The sequence below is a fragment of the Polypterus senegalus genome, chromosome 14, assembly GCF_016835505.1.
Source record: "Polypterus senegalus isolate Bchr_013 chromosome 14, ASM1683550v1, whole genome shotgun sequence".
Lineage (NCBI taxonomy): Eukaryota > Metazoa > Chordata > Cladistia > Polypteriformes > Polypteridae > Polypterus > Polypterus senegalus.
In genome coordinates, this window is record NC_053167.1 from 1,696,226 (window position 1) to 1,711,008 (window position 14,783).

The window sequence follows — 14,783 nt, forward strand, 5'->3', positions numbered from 1 at the left end:
TTTTCTCCAGAGAGCAGATTGTCACGCTATTTCCAACACAATTTACTATACTGTAGTATATGTTACATAGGACTACATTAGTGAAATGCCTGTTTAGTAAAATTGGCTTAATGGTATAATGGTAAGTCCACCTCTTTAAATCACATTCATATATATATAAACGTCTACACATGGAAGTGTATGTGTGTGTGTGTCTGCCTTGCCCTGAAGTGAGAGGTGAGAGTCGGGGCAAGGGCTCCACATCCGAGGAAATGGAAACTCGCTTAGCTTCTAATGCACAAGTGAGGCAAGCACGTCAGCAAAATGAAACCTCTGAAGAAAGAGACACTCGCTTAGCCGCTAATACAGCTGCGTGGCGAGCACATCGGCAAAACAAAACCTCAGAAGAAAGAGAGACTGCCTAGCTGCTAATGCACAAGTGATGCGAGTGCATCGGCAAAATGAAACCTCTCAGGAGAGAGAGACCCAGAGTAGTTCCTTTCAATTACCTGACACCTCTACATTTCAGTTTTTTTTCTGACGATTTCAATAGTTTCTAGGACCCCGTGCTTGGCATCCACAGGTATAGTATATACAAGGTGCGATCAAAAAATACGGTGAATGTTTTAAAAAAGAAACGTTTATTGCAGTAAAAGATTTACAACTTACTAGTCACCCTCAAAATACTCCCCTCCACTTCAAATGCACTTATCCCAATGCTCCTGCCATTTTTCGAAAGCAGTTCTGGCCATTTTCTTTCAAGAGTGTCTTTAATTGGGCTGTCGTGGCTGCCTGGATGTCCTCAGTGGATTGAAATTGTTTTGCCTTTCATGGACATTTTCAATTTAGGGAGCAACCAGAAGTCGCACAGTGCCAGATCTGGCGAATAAGGTGGATGCGGACACAGCGTAACGTTTTTATTCAACAGAAATTATCGTACTAGAAGGGATGTGTGACAAGGAGCGTTGTCATGATGAAGAATGAAACCGTTCCTCGGTTACTGATGTTGAAGGACATCCTGATCTTTTCTCGTCTTCAACCAAGTCAGATCCATTATGAAGTCGATCAAACCAATTGTAAACAGTCTTAATTTGCCAGTGCAGTGTCACCATAAACCGATTTTAACATCTGATGTGTTTCCTGAGCTTTTTTCAATTTGAAACAAAATTTCATGTTAATGTGTTGCTCGATATCCATTATTAACGACAAACTTGAAAAACACACTTGAACTCAACAGTGGCTCACAAATGACTGACAATATCAAACAAGTTCGAAGCTTATCACAAACTTGGCTCTAGGATGGACATGTCGGAGCCTGCATTGAATTGTTTTGCACTGCTCTTGGATGGTGCTCTGCATAAATATTCACCATACTGTGTGTATATGTGTGTGTGTATATATATATATATATATGTGTGTATATGTGTGTGTGTATATATATATATATATATATATGTGTGTGTGTGTATATATATATGTGTGTATATGTGTGTGTGTATATACAAACATATGTATATATGCACTCACCTAAAGGATTATTAGGACCACCATACTAATACGGTGTTTGACCCCCTTTCGCCTTCAGAACTGCCTTAATTCTACGTGGCATTGATTCAATAAGGTGCTGAAAGCATTCTTTAGAAATGTTGGCCCATATTGATAGGATAGCATCTTGCAGTTGATGGAGATTTGTGGGATGCACATCCAGGGCACGAAGCTCCCGTTCCACCACATCCCAAAGATGCTCTATTGGGTTGAGATCTGGTGACTGTGGGGCCATTTTAGTACAGTGAACTCATTGTCATGTTCAAGAAACCAATTTGAAATGATTCGAGCTTTGTGACATGGTGCATTATCCTTCTGGAAGTAGCCATCAGAGGATGGGTACATGGTGGTCATGAAGGGATGGACATGGTCAGAAACAATGCTCAGGTAGCCCGTGGCATTTAAACGATACCCAATTGGCACTAAGGGGCCTAAAGTGTGCCAAGAAAACATCCCCCACACCATTACACCACCACCACCAGCCTGCACAGTGGTAACAAGGTATGATGGATCCATGTTCTCATTCTATTTACGCCAAATTCTGACTCTACCATTTGAATGTCTCAACAGAAATCGAGAATCATCAGACCAGGCAACATTTTTCCAGTCGTCAACTGTCCAATTTTGGTGAGCTCGTGCAAATTGTAGCCTCTTTTTACTATTTGTAGTGGAGATGAGTGGTACCCGGTGGGGTCTTCTGCTGTTGTAGCCCATCCGCCTCAAGGTTGTGCGTGTTGTGGCTTCACAAATGCTTTGCTGCATACCTCGGTTGTAACGAGTGGTTATTTCAGTCAAAGTTGCTCTTCTATCAGCTTGAATCAGTCGGCCCATTCTCCTCTGACCTCTAGCATCAACAAGGCATTTTCGCCCACAGGACTGCCGCATACTGGATGTTTTTCCCATTTCACACCATTCTTTGTAAACCCTAGAAATGGTTGTGCGTGAAAATCCCAGTAACTGAGCAGACTGTGAAATACTCAGACCGGCCCGTCTGGCATCAACAACCATGCCACGCTCCAAATTGCTAAAATCACCTTTCTTTCCCATTCTGACATTCAGTTTGGAGTTCAGGAGATTGTCTTGACCAGGACCACACCCCTAAATGCATTGAAGCAACCGCCATGTGATTGGTTGATTAGATAATTGTATTAATGAGAAATTGAACAGGTGTTCCTAATAATCCTTTAGGTGAGTGTGTATGTGTGTATATATATATATATATATATATATATATATATATATATATATATATATATATATATATGCACAACCCTTTAAATTAGTCTGCAGTGTGCTTAAATCAGTTTTTAGTGGTAGGTTAAATTAAGGAAAATGTGCCTTATGTCAAACATAATGGAGGACACTGCATGTATATTGTATTCTGTATGTATGTGTTAGAGTGAGAGAAATTATATTTTATATATATATATATATATATATATATATATATATATATATATATATATATAGACTTAAGATCGTCCTTCTACTTGCTTTACTTCAAACATTCCTTAATACTCAATCAATAAAAACGCAAACCCATTCCATTTTTTTATGTCAAGGTTTGCCTTGCCCTCAGCCCTTTGTAAATAGAGCGCACTTTGAAATCCGGCTGCTTATGCTTTGGCTCCACACAACACAAAGTGCTCGGAATGTTGACGGCATTCAGAGATGTGGCAGCGACCCTGTGACAGGGCCACTAAGTCTCGTGTTACGCAATTGCCATTGTCTTCCTGGGTTTGCCTAAAAGAAATGAGCAAAGCTCAAATTCCCCGAGAGCCCTCGTTGCAGAGCGGGCCAAGTAATGTCACCACACACGTGAGCCAAAGCCCAGAGGCAAAATATATGTAAATGACTACAGCTGGGAGGCAAAGGCAGCCGGCATGTGCGTCACCTCTACGTGCGTTTAAACAGCAGGAAGAACTTTGTGGAAGTGTTTTTAAACTGCGAAAAAACTTGCAGCAGGACAAGACGAGTGAACGGACGGACAGGCGCAACGTGTCTTGAAATTTTGATTGGTGGCAACGCGTTTCAAGGATGGTGTTGGCCGTGTAAGTCTACCGAGTGGGACCGCGAATGTCACCCGGCACATGGGGAGGTGGATCTACCTGAAAGTTTTGGTTCTGTGTGTGTGTTTTTTTAGCAGTCTGTATACTGCATGTCTACCCCTGTGTAAGTCCGAAAGATCAATTTGAATGGAACTAGAAAGTTCCGCAACAGGAGAGCTGACTGTTAGCCCTTGCACCGCCGGCACCCGGAGCTCGTCTGTCACGCCCTCTACAATCAGATTTCTGCCGTCAGTTTTGTCCTCGCTGCATCATATTCTTTAACATGCAGCCGTCTTTAGCTGACGCGGTATTGTGCTTCTTCATGTTCTTCATTCATTACCTTTTTTAACAGATGTGAGGTGGACTTCTCAGTTTTAAGAGTTTGCCTCGGCTGTCTGCGCAAATCCTTTGTGACTACTGGCTTTATTTTCAGCTTAGCTTCGTAATAGCCAGTCACTCCCTTTAAATACGGCGCGTCCGGGCACTTTGACTGGCCGTGAGAGCGCGTATCTGTGAGGGAGAGACAGCGAGCGAGTGGGTATTATCAGTAAATCCGTGAGTGAGTGTGCGTGAAAAAGAGAGACAGAGATGGGGTGAGTGAGCGAGCTTGTCAGTGAAGGTATGTGAGGAAGTAGTGTGCGTTTGTGAATGTGTAAGTGAGCATATAACCAAGTGTGTGAGAGAGGGAGAGATTGTAAAATGTGACATAGTGTGAGCATGCGAGTGAGTGGGCCCTGGGTGTGAATTTATGAGTGTGAAATTATGTCAGTGAGAATGTCTGCGAGGGCTTTTTAGTGAGGGTGGGCCGCGTTGTGTGAATGAATGAGCATGTCAGTTGTGGTGTGACTGTGTGAGGGGAGCAAGCAAGGGGGTGTGAGTATGTGAGTGTTAAAGTAAGTGAGTGTAAGAAAGAGGGGACAGATTGTGTGAGCGAGCGAGCAAGCAAGCGAGTGAATGTGTGCTTGTAAATGTGTCATTTTGTGAGCGAGTGAGATTGTAAGTGAGTGAATGAGTGAAAATGTTAGTGAGGGTTTTATGGGTGTGAGCGTGCATTTATGAATGTACAATTATGTGAGTGACTGTCAAAGTAAGTGTGCATGTAACCAAGTGTGAGTGAGCAGTTGTTTAAGTGAGTCAATGTGTGTGTGTGTGTGTGTGTGAGAGAGCTTGTCAGTGAGAGAGCACATGAATGAGAAAACAAATGAATGAAAATGTTTGCAAGGGTTTTTGAGTGATGGCATGAATGTGCAGTTGTGAAAATGTGAGTGTCCAAGCGAGTGTGCGTGCAACCAAGTGAGAGTGAGCAGATAGGTCAGTCAGTCATTGTCCAACCCACTATATCCTAACACAGGGTCACAGGGATCTGCTGGAGCCAGTCCCAGCCAGCACAGGGCGCAAGGTACAAACAAACCCCGGGCAGGGCGCCAGCCCACCGCAGGGCATACACACACACACGCCCAAACACCAAGCATACACTAGGGACAATTTAGGATCGCCAGTGCACCTAAACTGCATGTCTTTGGACTGTGGGAGGAAACCCACGCAGACACGGGGAGAACATGCAAACTCCACGCAGGGAGGACCCGGGAAGCAAACCCGGGTCTCCTAACTGCGAGGCAGCAGTGCTACCACTGCGCCACCGTGCCACCTGAGCAGATAAGTGTTTTTGTGAATATGTCGTTGTTAGACTGAGTGAGCTTGTATGTGAGAGCAAGTGAGTTTATGAGTGAGGGTGAGTGTGTATTTATGAATGTAAAATTGGGTCAGTGAGTGAGGATGTGTGTGCAAGTGGTCTTGACAATGAGGGTATGTGAGTGTGTATGTGACTGAGTGAATGAGTGAGCGAGTTACTCAGTGTGTGTCAGTGGGTGAAGGGTGTATGAGTGAGAAATTCAGTAAGCATCTATTAGTGAGGGTATGAGGTTGTGTGAGTGAGGCATCTTATCTTGTCAGTGTGTGAGAGTGTTTGTGTGTAAATGAGTGAGCTAGAGGTGGTGTGAGTTTGAGTATATGAGTGGGGGAATCTGATCTCTTTGGATTTCTGATGCTCAAGTGAGTGAGCATGGAGCATGCGGGTTGGAGTAGATGAGTGGGATTCTGTGTGTGTGGGTGTGAGAGAGATGGTAAGCACATTTATTCCTGCCTTGTGTCTGAGACCCCCCTGCAAGCTGTAAAAAAAATAAATAAAATTGGATGGATGGATGGATATGAATCCTGGCTTGACCGTTCTCCAGCCCCAGTTCTGCCGGGTCCTGTGTGACTCTGTGGATTGAGGGTACTAGGATGTAACATGCGGATTGGGTAGAAGTGATTTGAAATCAGACTAAAATTAATGGAGAGTTTTACTTAACACAGATTGTCTTTATGGAATGACAGTAATGTGAGTTTAACCTAATTAGGAAACCTCTAACAATGTATTATAATGGAGGACCGTATTAGGAGCAGGGCCACCTTTTGCCTTCAGAACAGCTATAGTCGTTCTTGGGATGTTGCCATTCAAGGCCGGAGCTGTTTGCCGTGGGCTATCAAAGCATTTCTCAAGAAAAGCCCCCTGGTTCTTTAAGAGATGAAGAAAGTGGAAGATCTTGTTGTATATTTGAAGCTGCTGATTGGAGGAGCTATGGATGGCATGTTGATGAACCTAGACTTCAGTTAATTAAACAGTGTGATGTGTGGGCATTACCACCCTAGAATTGGGTGGCATCGTGATGAAGCATCAGGTGCTTTACAGATGTCAACATTGCCCTACTTTGTAGGCTTTGTGAAGCTCACGACTTAACAGGTTGTGTTCTGATGGAGTCAGGGAGGTTTTGATTCATTATTGTGCTAATTTTGTGGCACTTGGATACTTCACAGGGATGGTTGCTACCAATTCCCGTTGGTGAGATTGGACTTGTGTCCGCTGTTTCTCTTTGTCAATGCATTTTATTCCACATTCAGCATACATTGTCATTATTTTTATGCCATGAAACAATTTTTGCAGTTTTTGTGACTGATGCACCTGCAATTTGGGCACCGACCACTTGGCTTCTTCAGACATTCGTTTAGTTGCTTTGAAACCTCAAATGCTCTGATTGTCAGTCCTCACTTACAGCTGACGCCAACTGTAACTTGGCACTCAGTGTAAGAGGACTCAGCTTTGCAGCGGCACTTTTAATTAGGTGTTGGGTACTTCAGAGTGAGGCTGCTCTTTCATGTGATGTAGGTTTCCAATTACTAGTCCAGTAGTGTGTATCTGTATGTATGTATGTATGTATGTATGTATGTTTGTATAGATATAGATATAGATATATAGATATATATAATATACACGTGTCGCGTACTCTTTGCATTATTTGACAGTAAAGAACTATTTCAACCATTCTATGATCTGCTTCTCGCAACTGAAAGAGGGCACCGCGGTGGACGTTAGCCGACTTGCTGACCAACCACAAGCATTACCTGGTAGGTAACCACCCACACAGTCAGATTGTGATTCAGACTATGAATGCCTTGAATATTATATATATATATATACACACACACATATATAAAATATGGGCAAATTTGTTGCTACATCTCCATGAAAACAGAAGCCGTAAGGAGATCAACAAATATGTCCACGTCTGTATGTATGCAGCGCTCGTCGTGAATCCCCTAGGGAAGGTCACACAGTTTTATCTCAAGTCAGGCCAGGTGACCAACATATTTGTCCACATGTCTATATACAGTACTGTGGGCTCCATAACTGAGAAATTTGATTAGAAAGGATAAAAAAAAAAGAAAAGACAAGAAACTTGGAAAGTAAAGGACTGATGGGATACTCTGGAGGGTTTCTTTCAGATGGCATCCCAGAGACAATTTTCCAGACAGGATTTATTCAACATTTGAAGCTGCCTGTGGGTTTCATCAAGTCACCTGCAGCCCTAAATTTCCTCAAAGCAGTTTTGGAAGCAGAGTGTGAATGTGACTGGCAGACATCTGTTTGAAAAAAAAAAAAGGCTCCTGATCCTTATTTGGTATTATTGGCATACTGGTCTGCTGCATGGCAAAATGGGTATAGCCCTGCCCAATTTCTTATGGGACGCCAACTCACCCACAGCTGTTGCACCCCAGCATGGGGACCTTATTTGTTGTAAGGAAAAGAAGAAAAGGCTGATGGATGAGCTGAGCTACACAACAGGTGCCCCAGAGTCAGAAACACGAGCCTCCTTCAGCCTGGAAGTGAGGTCTGTGTGGCAGATTCCAAAACACATGGAACTGTAATAGGACCAATCCACCCAACGTTCTTATCTTGTGGGTGCCCCTTACGGGACTGATTCCCGTAATCCTCGCCACTTGATCCTGATGCAAACACCTTTAAAATGAGAGCTGTAGTGGGTAGGCACAGCATCACGAGTCTGAGGTTCCATCTTTACCTGCATCTCCTGTTCTAACATCATCCATATTAGATTTAGGAGCAGGTCAGGGAGAGCTGTTATTAAACCGAGTAAATTAGACCTGTAGAGCAAAACTAAAGAAAGATTATGAATAGTAATAAGAAGTCTAAATAAACCGTATTATATTAATGTGACAAGAGGTACAGAAACGTATTTCCAAATATAAATAGCAATAGGAAGTTAATTGTTATAATTGAGAAATGTTCTTTTACAGTTGTTATACTTTAGAAGGTATCACCCCAAAGTAGAAAAAAAAAGCAATATGTTTTGTTCTTTCGATGTTCTGTAAGTAAATTTTATATTGCTTGAAAGGGGTGATGTAGGATAATCTGTTCTATGATTTAAATATGTATATGAGCTTGGCTTGATGGGTAATATATGCAGGAGGTCTTGGAGGTTACTGGAAAGAGCTTTGGGGACTTGAATAAAGAAAGGAAGGTTTAATTGCTTGAATCTCAGTGTCGGTTTCACGTTTATTCTGTTGCCGTACAAGACAGAGCTCACTAACCATACACAGCAGCGTCACTAAGGTCGCTAGAGCGCAGGATTGCATCCTTTTGCCCGGTAGCCATTGTCTGCTGGTGACCACAGGTGAGGATCTTGTTCACAAATCGGCGCAGAGAATGTTATCCCGGAGCGGGCAGGCAGGAGTTAATAAGTTTCTCGGAGAAAAAATTCAATTTCTGTTCAGTCATTCAAGAAATCTTTTGAACAATAATTGCACACTCTCATTGTTTACTCTTTTCCGTTTACGGGTCATTTCGGGAAATGCGTATGCATTTGTGAAAGTTTGAACTGACCGAGCACTGTCTGGCCGCCTGCTCTTGACGGCCTTCCGTGGCTTGTGACGGCCAGCCCTGTTAGTCAGCGCGCAACTCCCTGCCTGCGGAATCCCTCCTGTGTGTGGGTGTGTGTCGCGCCTTTGTATTTTATTAAATGATCGCATCTTCCGACTTGTTAATTTAGGCGATCCTCGGATGTCAGCGGCTCCAGACTGATCACGCGCTTCTGTGCTTTGGGGAGCTAAACGCGAACCGCAGCTTTCCTGATCACTTTAGCTGCAGAATCGAAAGTTCCCGGTAAACAACTGGTGCTTTGTTTGTCGCATCTGAAGCCGAATCGAGAAGTAAATTCCGTGTGCTGTGGAAATCCCCACCTGCTGTGAGCCATCTTTATTCCTGGAAGGAATAACCGGCGTTTTGCATTTTCCTCCAACTTTGGCAACCCTCAATGTGTGACCCACTTTTGATGTCGGTGAATGCAAAAATACAGAGCGCTTTTCACCTTTGCTGAAAAGATTCTTTATTTGGATTGGAGACTGGCCAGCATGAGAGCTGGGAGAAAAGCTGGGCCCCTTCTGATAGGCCATTATCTGGCGTTAAATGAGCCGCCGCCTTCTGCTGGGGGCACTGTATCTTTAAACGCCAATGCCCCTTCTGCTGGGGATACATTATGTCTTTAAATGGTTCTGTCCCATTCGGTGGTGGCACTATCTGCCGTTTAAATGGCTCTGCCCCATCTGCTGGGGCCACATTGTGTCTTTGAATGGCTCTTCACCTTCTTCTGGGGCCCATTGTGTCTTTAAATGGCTCCAACCCCTTCTGCTGGGGGCATGATGCACTGTATCTTCAAATGGTTATGTCCCTTCTGATGGTGGCACCATTTGTCTTTAAGTGGTTCTGCTCCTTCTACTGGTGGCACTATCTGTCTTTAAGTGGTCCTGTCCCTTCTGCTAGGGGTGCAATGTGCCTTTTAATGGTACTCCCCTTTCCGCATTGGGCACTATGTGCCTTTAAATGGTTTCCACCCATTCTAATGGGACACCGTCTGTCTTATATGGCTCTACCCCTTCTGCTGCAGACACCCTGTCTTTAAATGGCGGAACCCCTTCGGCAAGATGTATCTTCAAATGGTTATGTCTGCTGAGGGCAAGATGTATCTTCAAATGGCTATGTCCCTTCTGATGGGGGCACCATTTGTCTTTAAGTGGTTCTGCCCCTTCTACTGGGGGCACATTGTGTCTTTAAATGGTTGTGCCCCTTTTGCTGCGGGTACAATGTGCCTTTAAATGTCTCTCCCCTTTCTGCATTGGGCACTGTATGCATTTAAATGTTTCCACCCATTCTAATGGGACATGGTCATCTTATATGACTCAACCCGTTTGTGCTGCGGGCACCATGTCTTTAAATGACCCTGCACTTTCTGATGGGGCACTATTTCTTTACATGGTGCATTAGAAACTTTACTTATACCTAATTTTTTATGCTTGGGGCAGAGCAGAAATGATAAAGATATGAAAAATGATAAGCTCTCTGAAGAACAACACTACGCTCTAAGATGGCAGAGTGCTTAATCGCATTGACTTCCTCACTGAGACTTGGGTTCAATTCCGTGAACCAGTCATCGCTTGTGTGGGTTTTGCATGCTCTCCCGATGGCTGTGTGAGTTCCTTGCTGTGCTAAATTTCTCTCCCACATCTCATCCCTTGCCATGTGTGAATATGGCCTGTGGTGAATTGGCATCCCTTCCAGGATTGGTTTCTGCCCTCAAGTGAGTTTGAATTATAAGATTTGCTAGCAGATGTCTAAGCTGCTTAACACAAGCTCTGAAAAGCATTAAGGCAGCACACTGGCTCAGCCTCGCACCTACAGGAACATGGGTTCAACACTTGGTACCACAGACATTGTCTGTAGGGGGCTGCCGTTTTCTCTCAGTGTCCATGTAGGTCTTCTCTGGGTGCCCATTTTTCTTAATACACTAACATAATCCACTAAAGTGATGCAACATTGCCGAAAATAAGAAATGGCGGAAATAAGTAGGATATGCAGTATATTCTCCATTTCTTAAGCTCTGGTTATTTCCAACATCCCAAAGAATGGACAGGATAATTAACTCTAAATTGGCCTCAGGGTAAGCAATTGATGGTGGCCCTTGATGACCTGGCAATCACTTCATGATTGGCTCTTTCCAGACTTCTAGTAATTCTGAAATACATCTTTGATAGCACCACTCTTAGCTTACATTAAATAGACGCCTCAATGGGCATTTAGGGTGGTATGAGGGTTTTCCTTCACATCTATAAACTACTGATTTTCAGATTGGTTACTGACTTTAGGGGTTTTCTTCAGATATTCGGGTTTCCTCTCACACTCTAAACGATTTGTGATGGTAGGCTACATGCCAGCTTTAAGTAGCCCTGGTACGAGGGTTTGAGGTCGCCATGCTGTGCGTGCTATGATCGGGCAGTCTGTCCGGTGGTAAGCCCCGCCATGTGCTTTATGCTGCTTGGCCGCAGACCAGTCCTTCTGTAATGGAAATAAAGGAGCTCAGGAGTGTGAGGGATACGTAGAATATTGATAAAACTCAGTCTGAGCGGTGTGAAGAAGATGAGCCAATCCTAATCCTCAATAGATGCAAGTTACTTTTTAGAAGAACAAAAAATATTCTGTTTCCACTTGGGACAAATTAATTTCTGCCTAGCTATCAATCCATCCTTAAAAATATTTTATACTTTCTTCAGTTATATGGATACAGAAAAAGTAAGAATTCAAAGTGGCATCATCGGTGCCTGGCTAATGAAACTATAGCAGTGGAGACGGCACTGGTGTGAAAGTTTGTAATGTCATAATGTTAGAATGGCTGTTCCATTAATGAACTGCCTGTAGTTGTTGGGAAACATTAGAAGGGAACAATCCTGATGAATTATTAGTCCTGTCCAAGTCCATGAAGTGCTCTTACAGATCAAATGTGGAGACTTAAAAATAATTCCACGCAAAATATTCAGTGTCATTTACTGCTGGACAACAGGAATATCGAAAGGGTCAATCTGTCTATAGTTGTGTCTGGGGTGCTGGTGTGCCCCCTAGTGGCTACTCCGTTAATCTGATTGTTTGTCATATAGTGCCCTTTCTATCTATCTATCCATGGATTAGGTGCCAGTCTACTGGGCACTCAGTCTCACTCTTTATTTTATATACCAGCTGTGCTGCCTTTCTAAGACGAGTTGAAATCTATGTAACCAACGTAGACCTCAGCATTAACATTTGCAGTGCACCATGTATTGGAATGTATTCTGTAATGCACGTACTAATGAAATGTATTAGTGATGAAATAAAAATGATAGTCTCCCTATTATAAAAAGAAATCCTGGAATACAAAAGCAAAGCGACGAAAGAGACTTTGCCAGGGCCATCTGACGTGGAACTTGATATTCTTGCAAGAGACGCCCTACTCACAAATGATTAATAATAATAAAGAGAAGTGTTAATGTTTGTGACGTGGCATCTGCAGGAATGAGGAGTGCAAAGCATTTTATTACTAAAAATGTTATTGCTGCGCCATCTTCTGGAATGACAGAGACATAGCAGTGTCACAGCCACACTGACTGACACTTGCCCTTTTATTAAGGTCTGTATGCTGCAGTACAAAGAAAACAAAGAAACAAGGAGACATGTCAAACCAGCTTCATCCTATTCAGGGTCAAAGCACGCAGCAGTGAATCAGGCACCATTTTCATGGTGACAGGTGTCTGGATGGGGTGCTAGTCCACCTCAAGTCATAGTCTCGTATTAGTTGAGTGAGTCTTTTATATAGTACCGTTCACAGTACTAATATCAATGTGCGAAGTAACCAGTGGTAATTAGGGGGTCTCATTTGTGCTTCAGTGTTGACTGTACGCAAACATCTGACTCTGGTGTTATGGAATAAACAGTAAATTTGGTATTGAGTAATGATGAGCATTTCTTCAGCTGGCTTCACATTACATGCCTTATAAGCAAAAGGGATGTCAAACTTTATGACTACATTTGCTGATCTTGTCTCAGGATGTCAGATTTCACGAGTGTAAAAATGGTACGACATGATAATTTAGTTGACTACTTGAAGACTTTCAAGCACAGTTTCACATTTCCAAAGCATCTCAAGCCTTTTTTTTTTTTTGACAACCAACAGCGTGTATACTTTACAGGAGCACCGAATTCATCCACAATTTCTGTCATTTGTTTTCTTTTTTTCCATTTTGTTGTGGGACTTAAAGCACAAAACATCACACAGACGAGCCTCTGTCTTCAAGGTTCATAACACTTGCGTTCCTTATTCCTCATTGCTGTTTCAAATGCAGGTGAGCAATTAATGGTTCTCAGCTCTGACATGCACAAAATACACTCTTATGACTTAAGACAAATTCTTTTTAAATCGGAGTTTTTGAAATTTTACATATTTGTACAACATGAGTGTGGTCTATTCAATATAAAAGCAAAAACTGGACTTTGTCAGCAAATTTGCTTGAAGAATAAGTGCACAAAGTTTCAAAGAAATCAGAACACTGGACAGACAGACAGATGGAATTGAGGACAGCAGTAGGTGCTTTAGCATTTTATGCACAGATTTTTAAAGTAGCTATTTACGAGATAAAGTGTGACATGTAAACATACAGATGGTGATTTGTGTTGTAAGATGAAGGGCCTACAACTCCAGAGTTATTCTTAGGGCGACTAAAAGCAAACAGAAAAATAAAAGATAGCTTTGAAGTGTCTCCGTCAAGTCTTTATCAAGCCTATAAACTAAAAAGTGTAAAAGTTGTATAGTAGTCTGTTTATATGGACTCTTTATTTTTACTTTCTATTGGGAATGTATTGTAATCATCCAAAAATTCGATTTCGAGATTTTGATGAATCTCTATTTTAGACCTCCCTGAGTCCGAAAATACAATTTCTGGAATTATGTCTTTGTGTGTGTGTGTGTGTGTGTGTGTGTGTGTGTATGTAAACACGATAACTTGAGTATGCTTTCAGTTGGGTCAGCCAAATTTTGCATACAAGTTTACGTACAAAGCGTAGATTTCTACCAATTTCTGAGTTATTTGGTATTTTTTTAATCATGCAGCTGCAGAGTCCGATTTATTCAACTTTAATTTTGTAATAATTGTTAAATATATTATTAATTTGATTTGAATTGTTGTTGATGGTTCTTTAATGTACATAATATAAAAATATAATCATTGTCTTGCAGTTTCCTCCTCAAATATCCATCCCCATATCTGGGGATACGAGAAAGTCTAGGGGAGACCATTCCCGATTTATTTTTATTTATTTTATTTTTTAATTAGCTTCATACATTTTTACAAATATTTTTTTAGCAAGGCTTCAGCTCAATTATGTGGATTTGAAAATGATTTTATATAGCACTTGTATCAGTGTCACTGTACAGTTCTGCACCCATGAAAGGACTCTAAATGCTAAACATCAAACTACAGAAGTGATCCAATGAGCTCCCTTCTTAAATCTTGTATCCCCTTTTCCCCCTCTTAATCCCAGGGGTTATGAAGTCTTCTGGACCGAACAGACGATGGAAGTGGAGCCTGCGTACTTAGACTTCATTACCTGCGATCGGACTGGTCGCCGGAACGCCGTGACTGACATCGAAGGAGAGTCCTCCACGTTGGCGACGAGCGACCTTACCAAAGACCTTGCCCAGATGGATTTAAAAACGCAAGGTGAGTGTAGCGGGAGTTGGATGTCATTTGTAACTAGTACAGTAAATGCAAGGCTACCGAAGTGGATGGAAAGGTAACTGGTTTTACTGGTGAAGTAGTAGGGGTTGAAAAAGTGGTGTCAATCAAACAGTCAGCCTATATATAGTGCCTTTCAGGGGCACAGTATCACAGGGCACAAAATGTTGAGATGCGGGGCTGGGGGATTGGCACTCATTGGTGATGGGAATTAAGATCACAGATTACATGGCAGATATTGCTGACACATTAAAATGGTCCTGTCTGTCTGAAAATACGAGAAAA

The 14,783-nt window shown here is 42.4% G+C and overlaps 1 protein-coding gene across 5 annotated transcripts in view; it reads left to right on the top strand.

Annotated features, from left to right (window-relative positions):
* pkig (protein kinase (cAMP-dependent, catalytic) inhibitor gamma) overlaps positions 1 to 14,783 on the top strand; it is a 99,718-nt gene that overhangs the window by 79,255 nt on the left and 5,680 nt on the right. For 4 of the 5 annotated variants that reach the window (XM_039734760.1, XM_039734759.1, XM_039734761.1 and 1 more), the window contains exon 2: positions 14,305 to 14,483. In XM_039734760.1, the coding sequence (XP_039590694.1) occupies positions 14,336 to 14,483 (148 nt within the window). In that variant the 5' untranslated portion in view covers positions 14,305 to 14,335. Of the gene's footprint in view, positions 1 to 3,417; positions 3,576 to 14,304; positions 14,484 to 14,783 lie in introns of those variants that run through there. The other variant, XM_039734758.1, reaches the window with a different exon arrangement.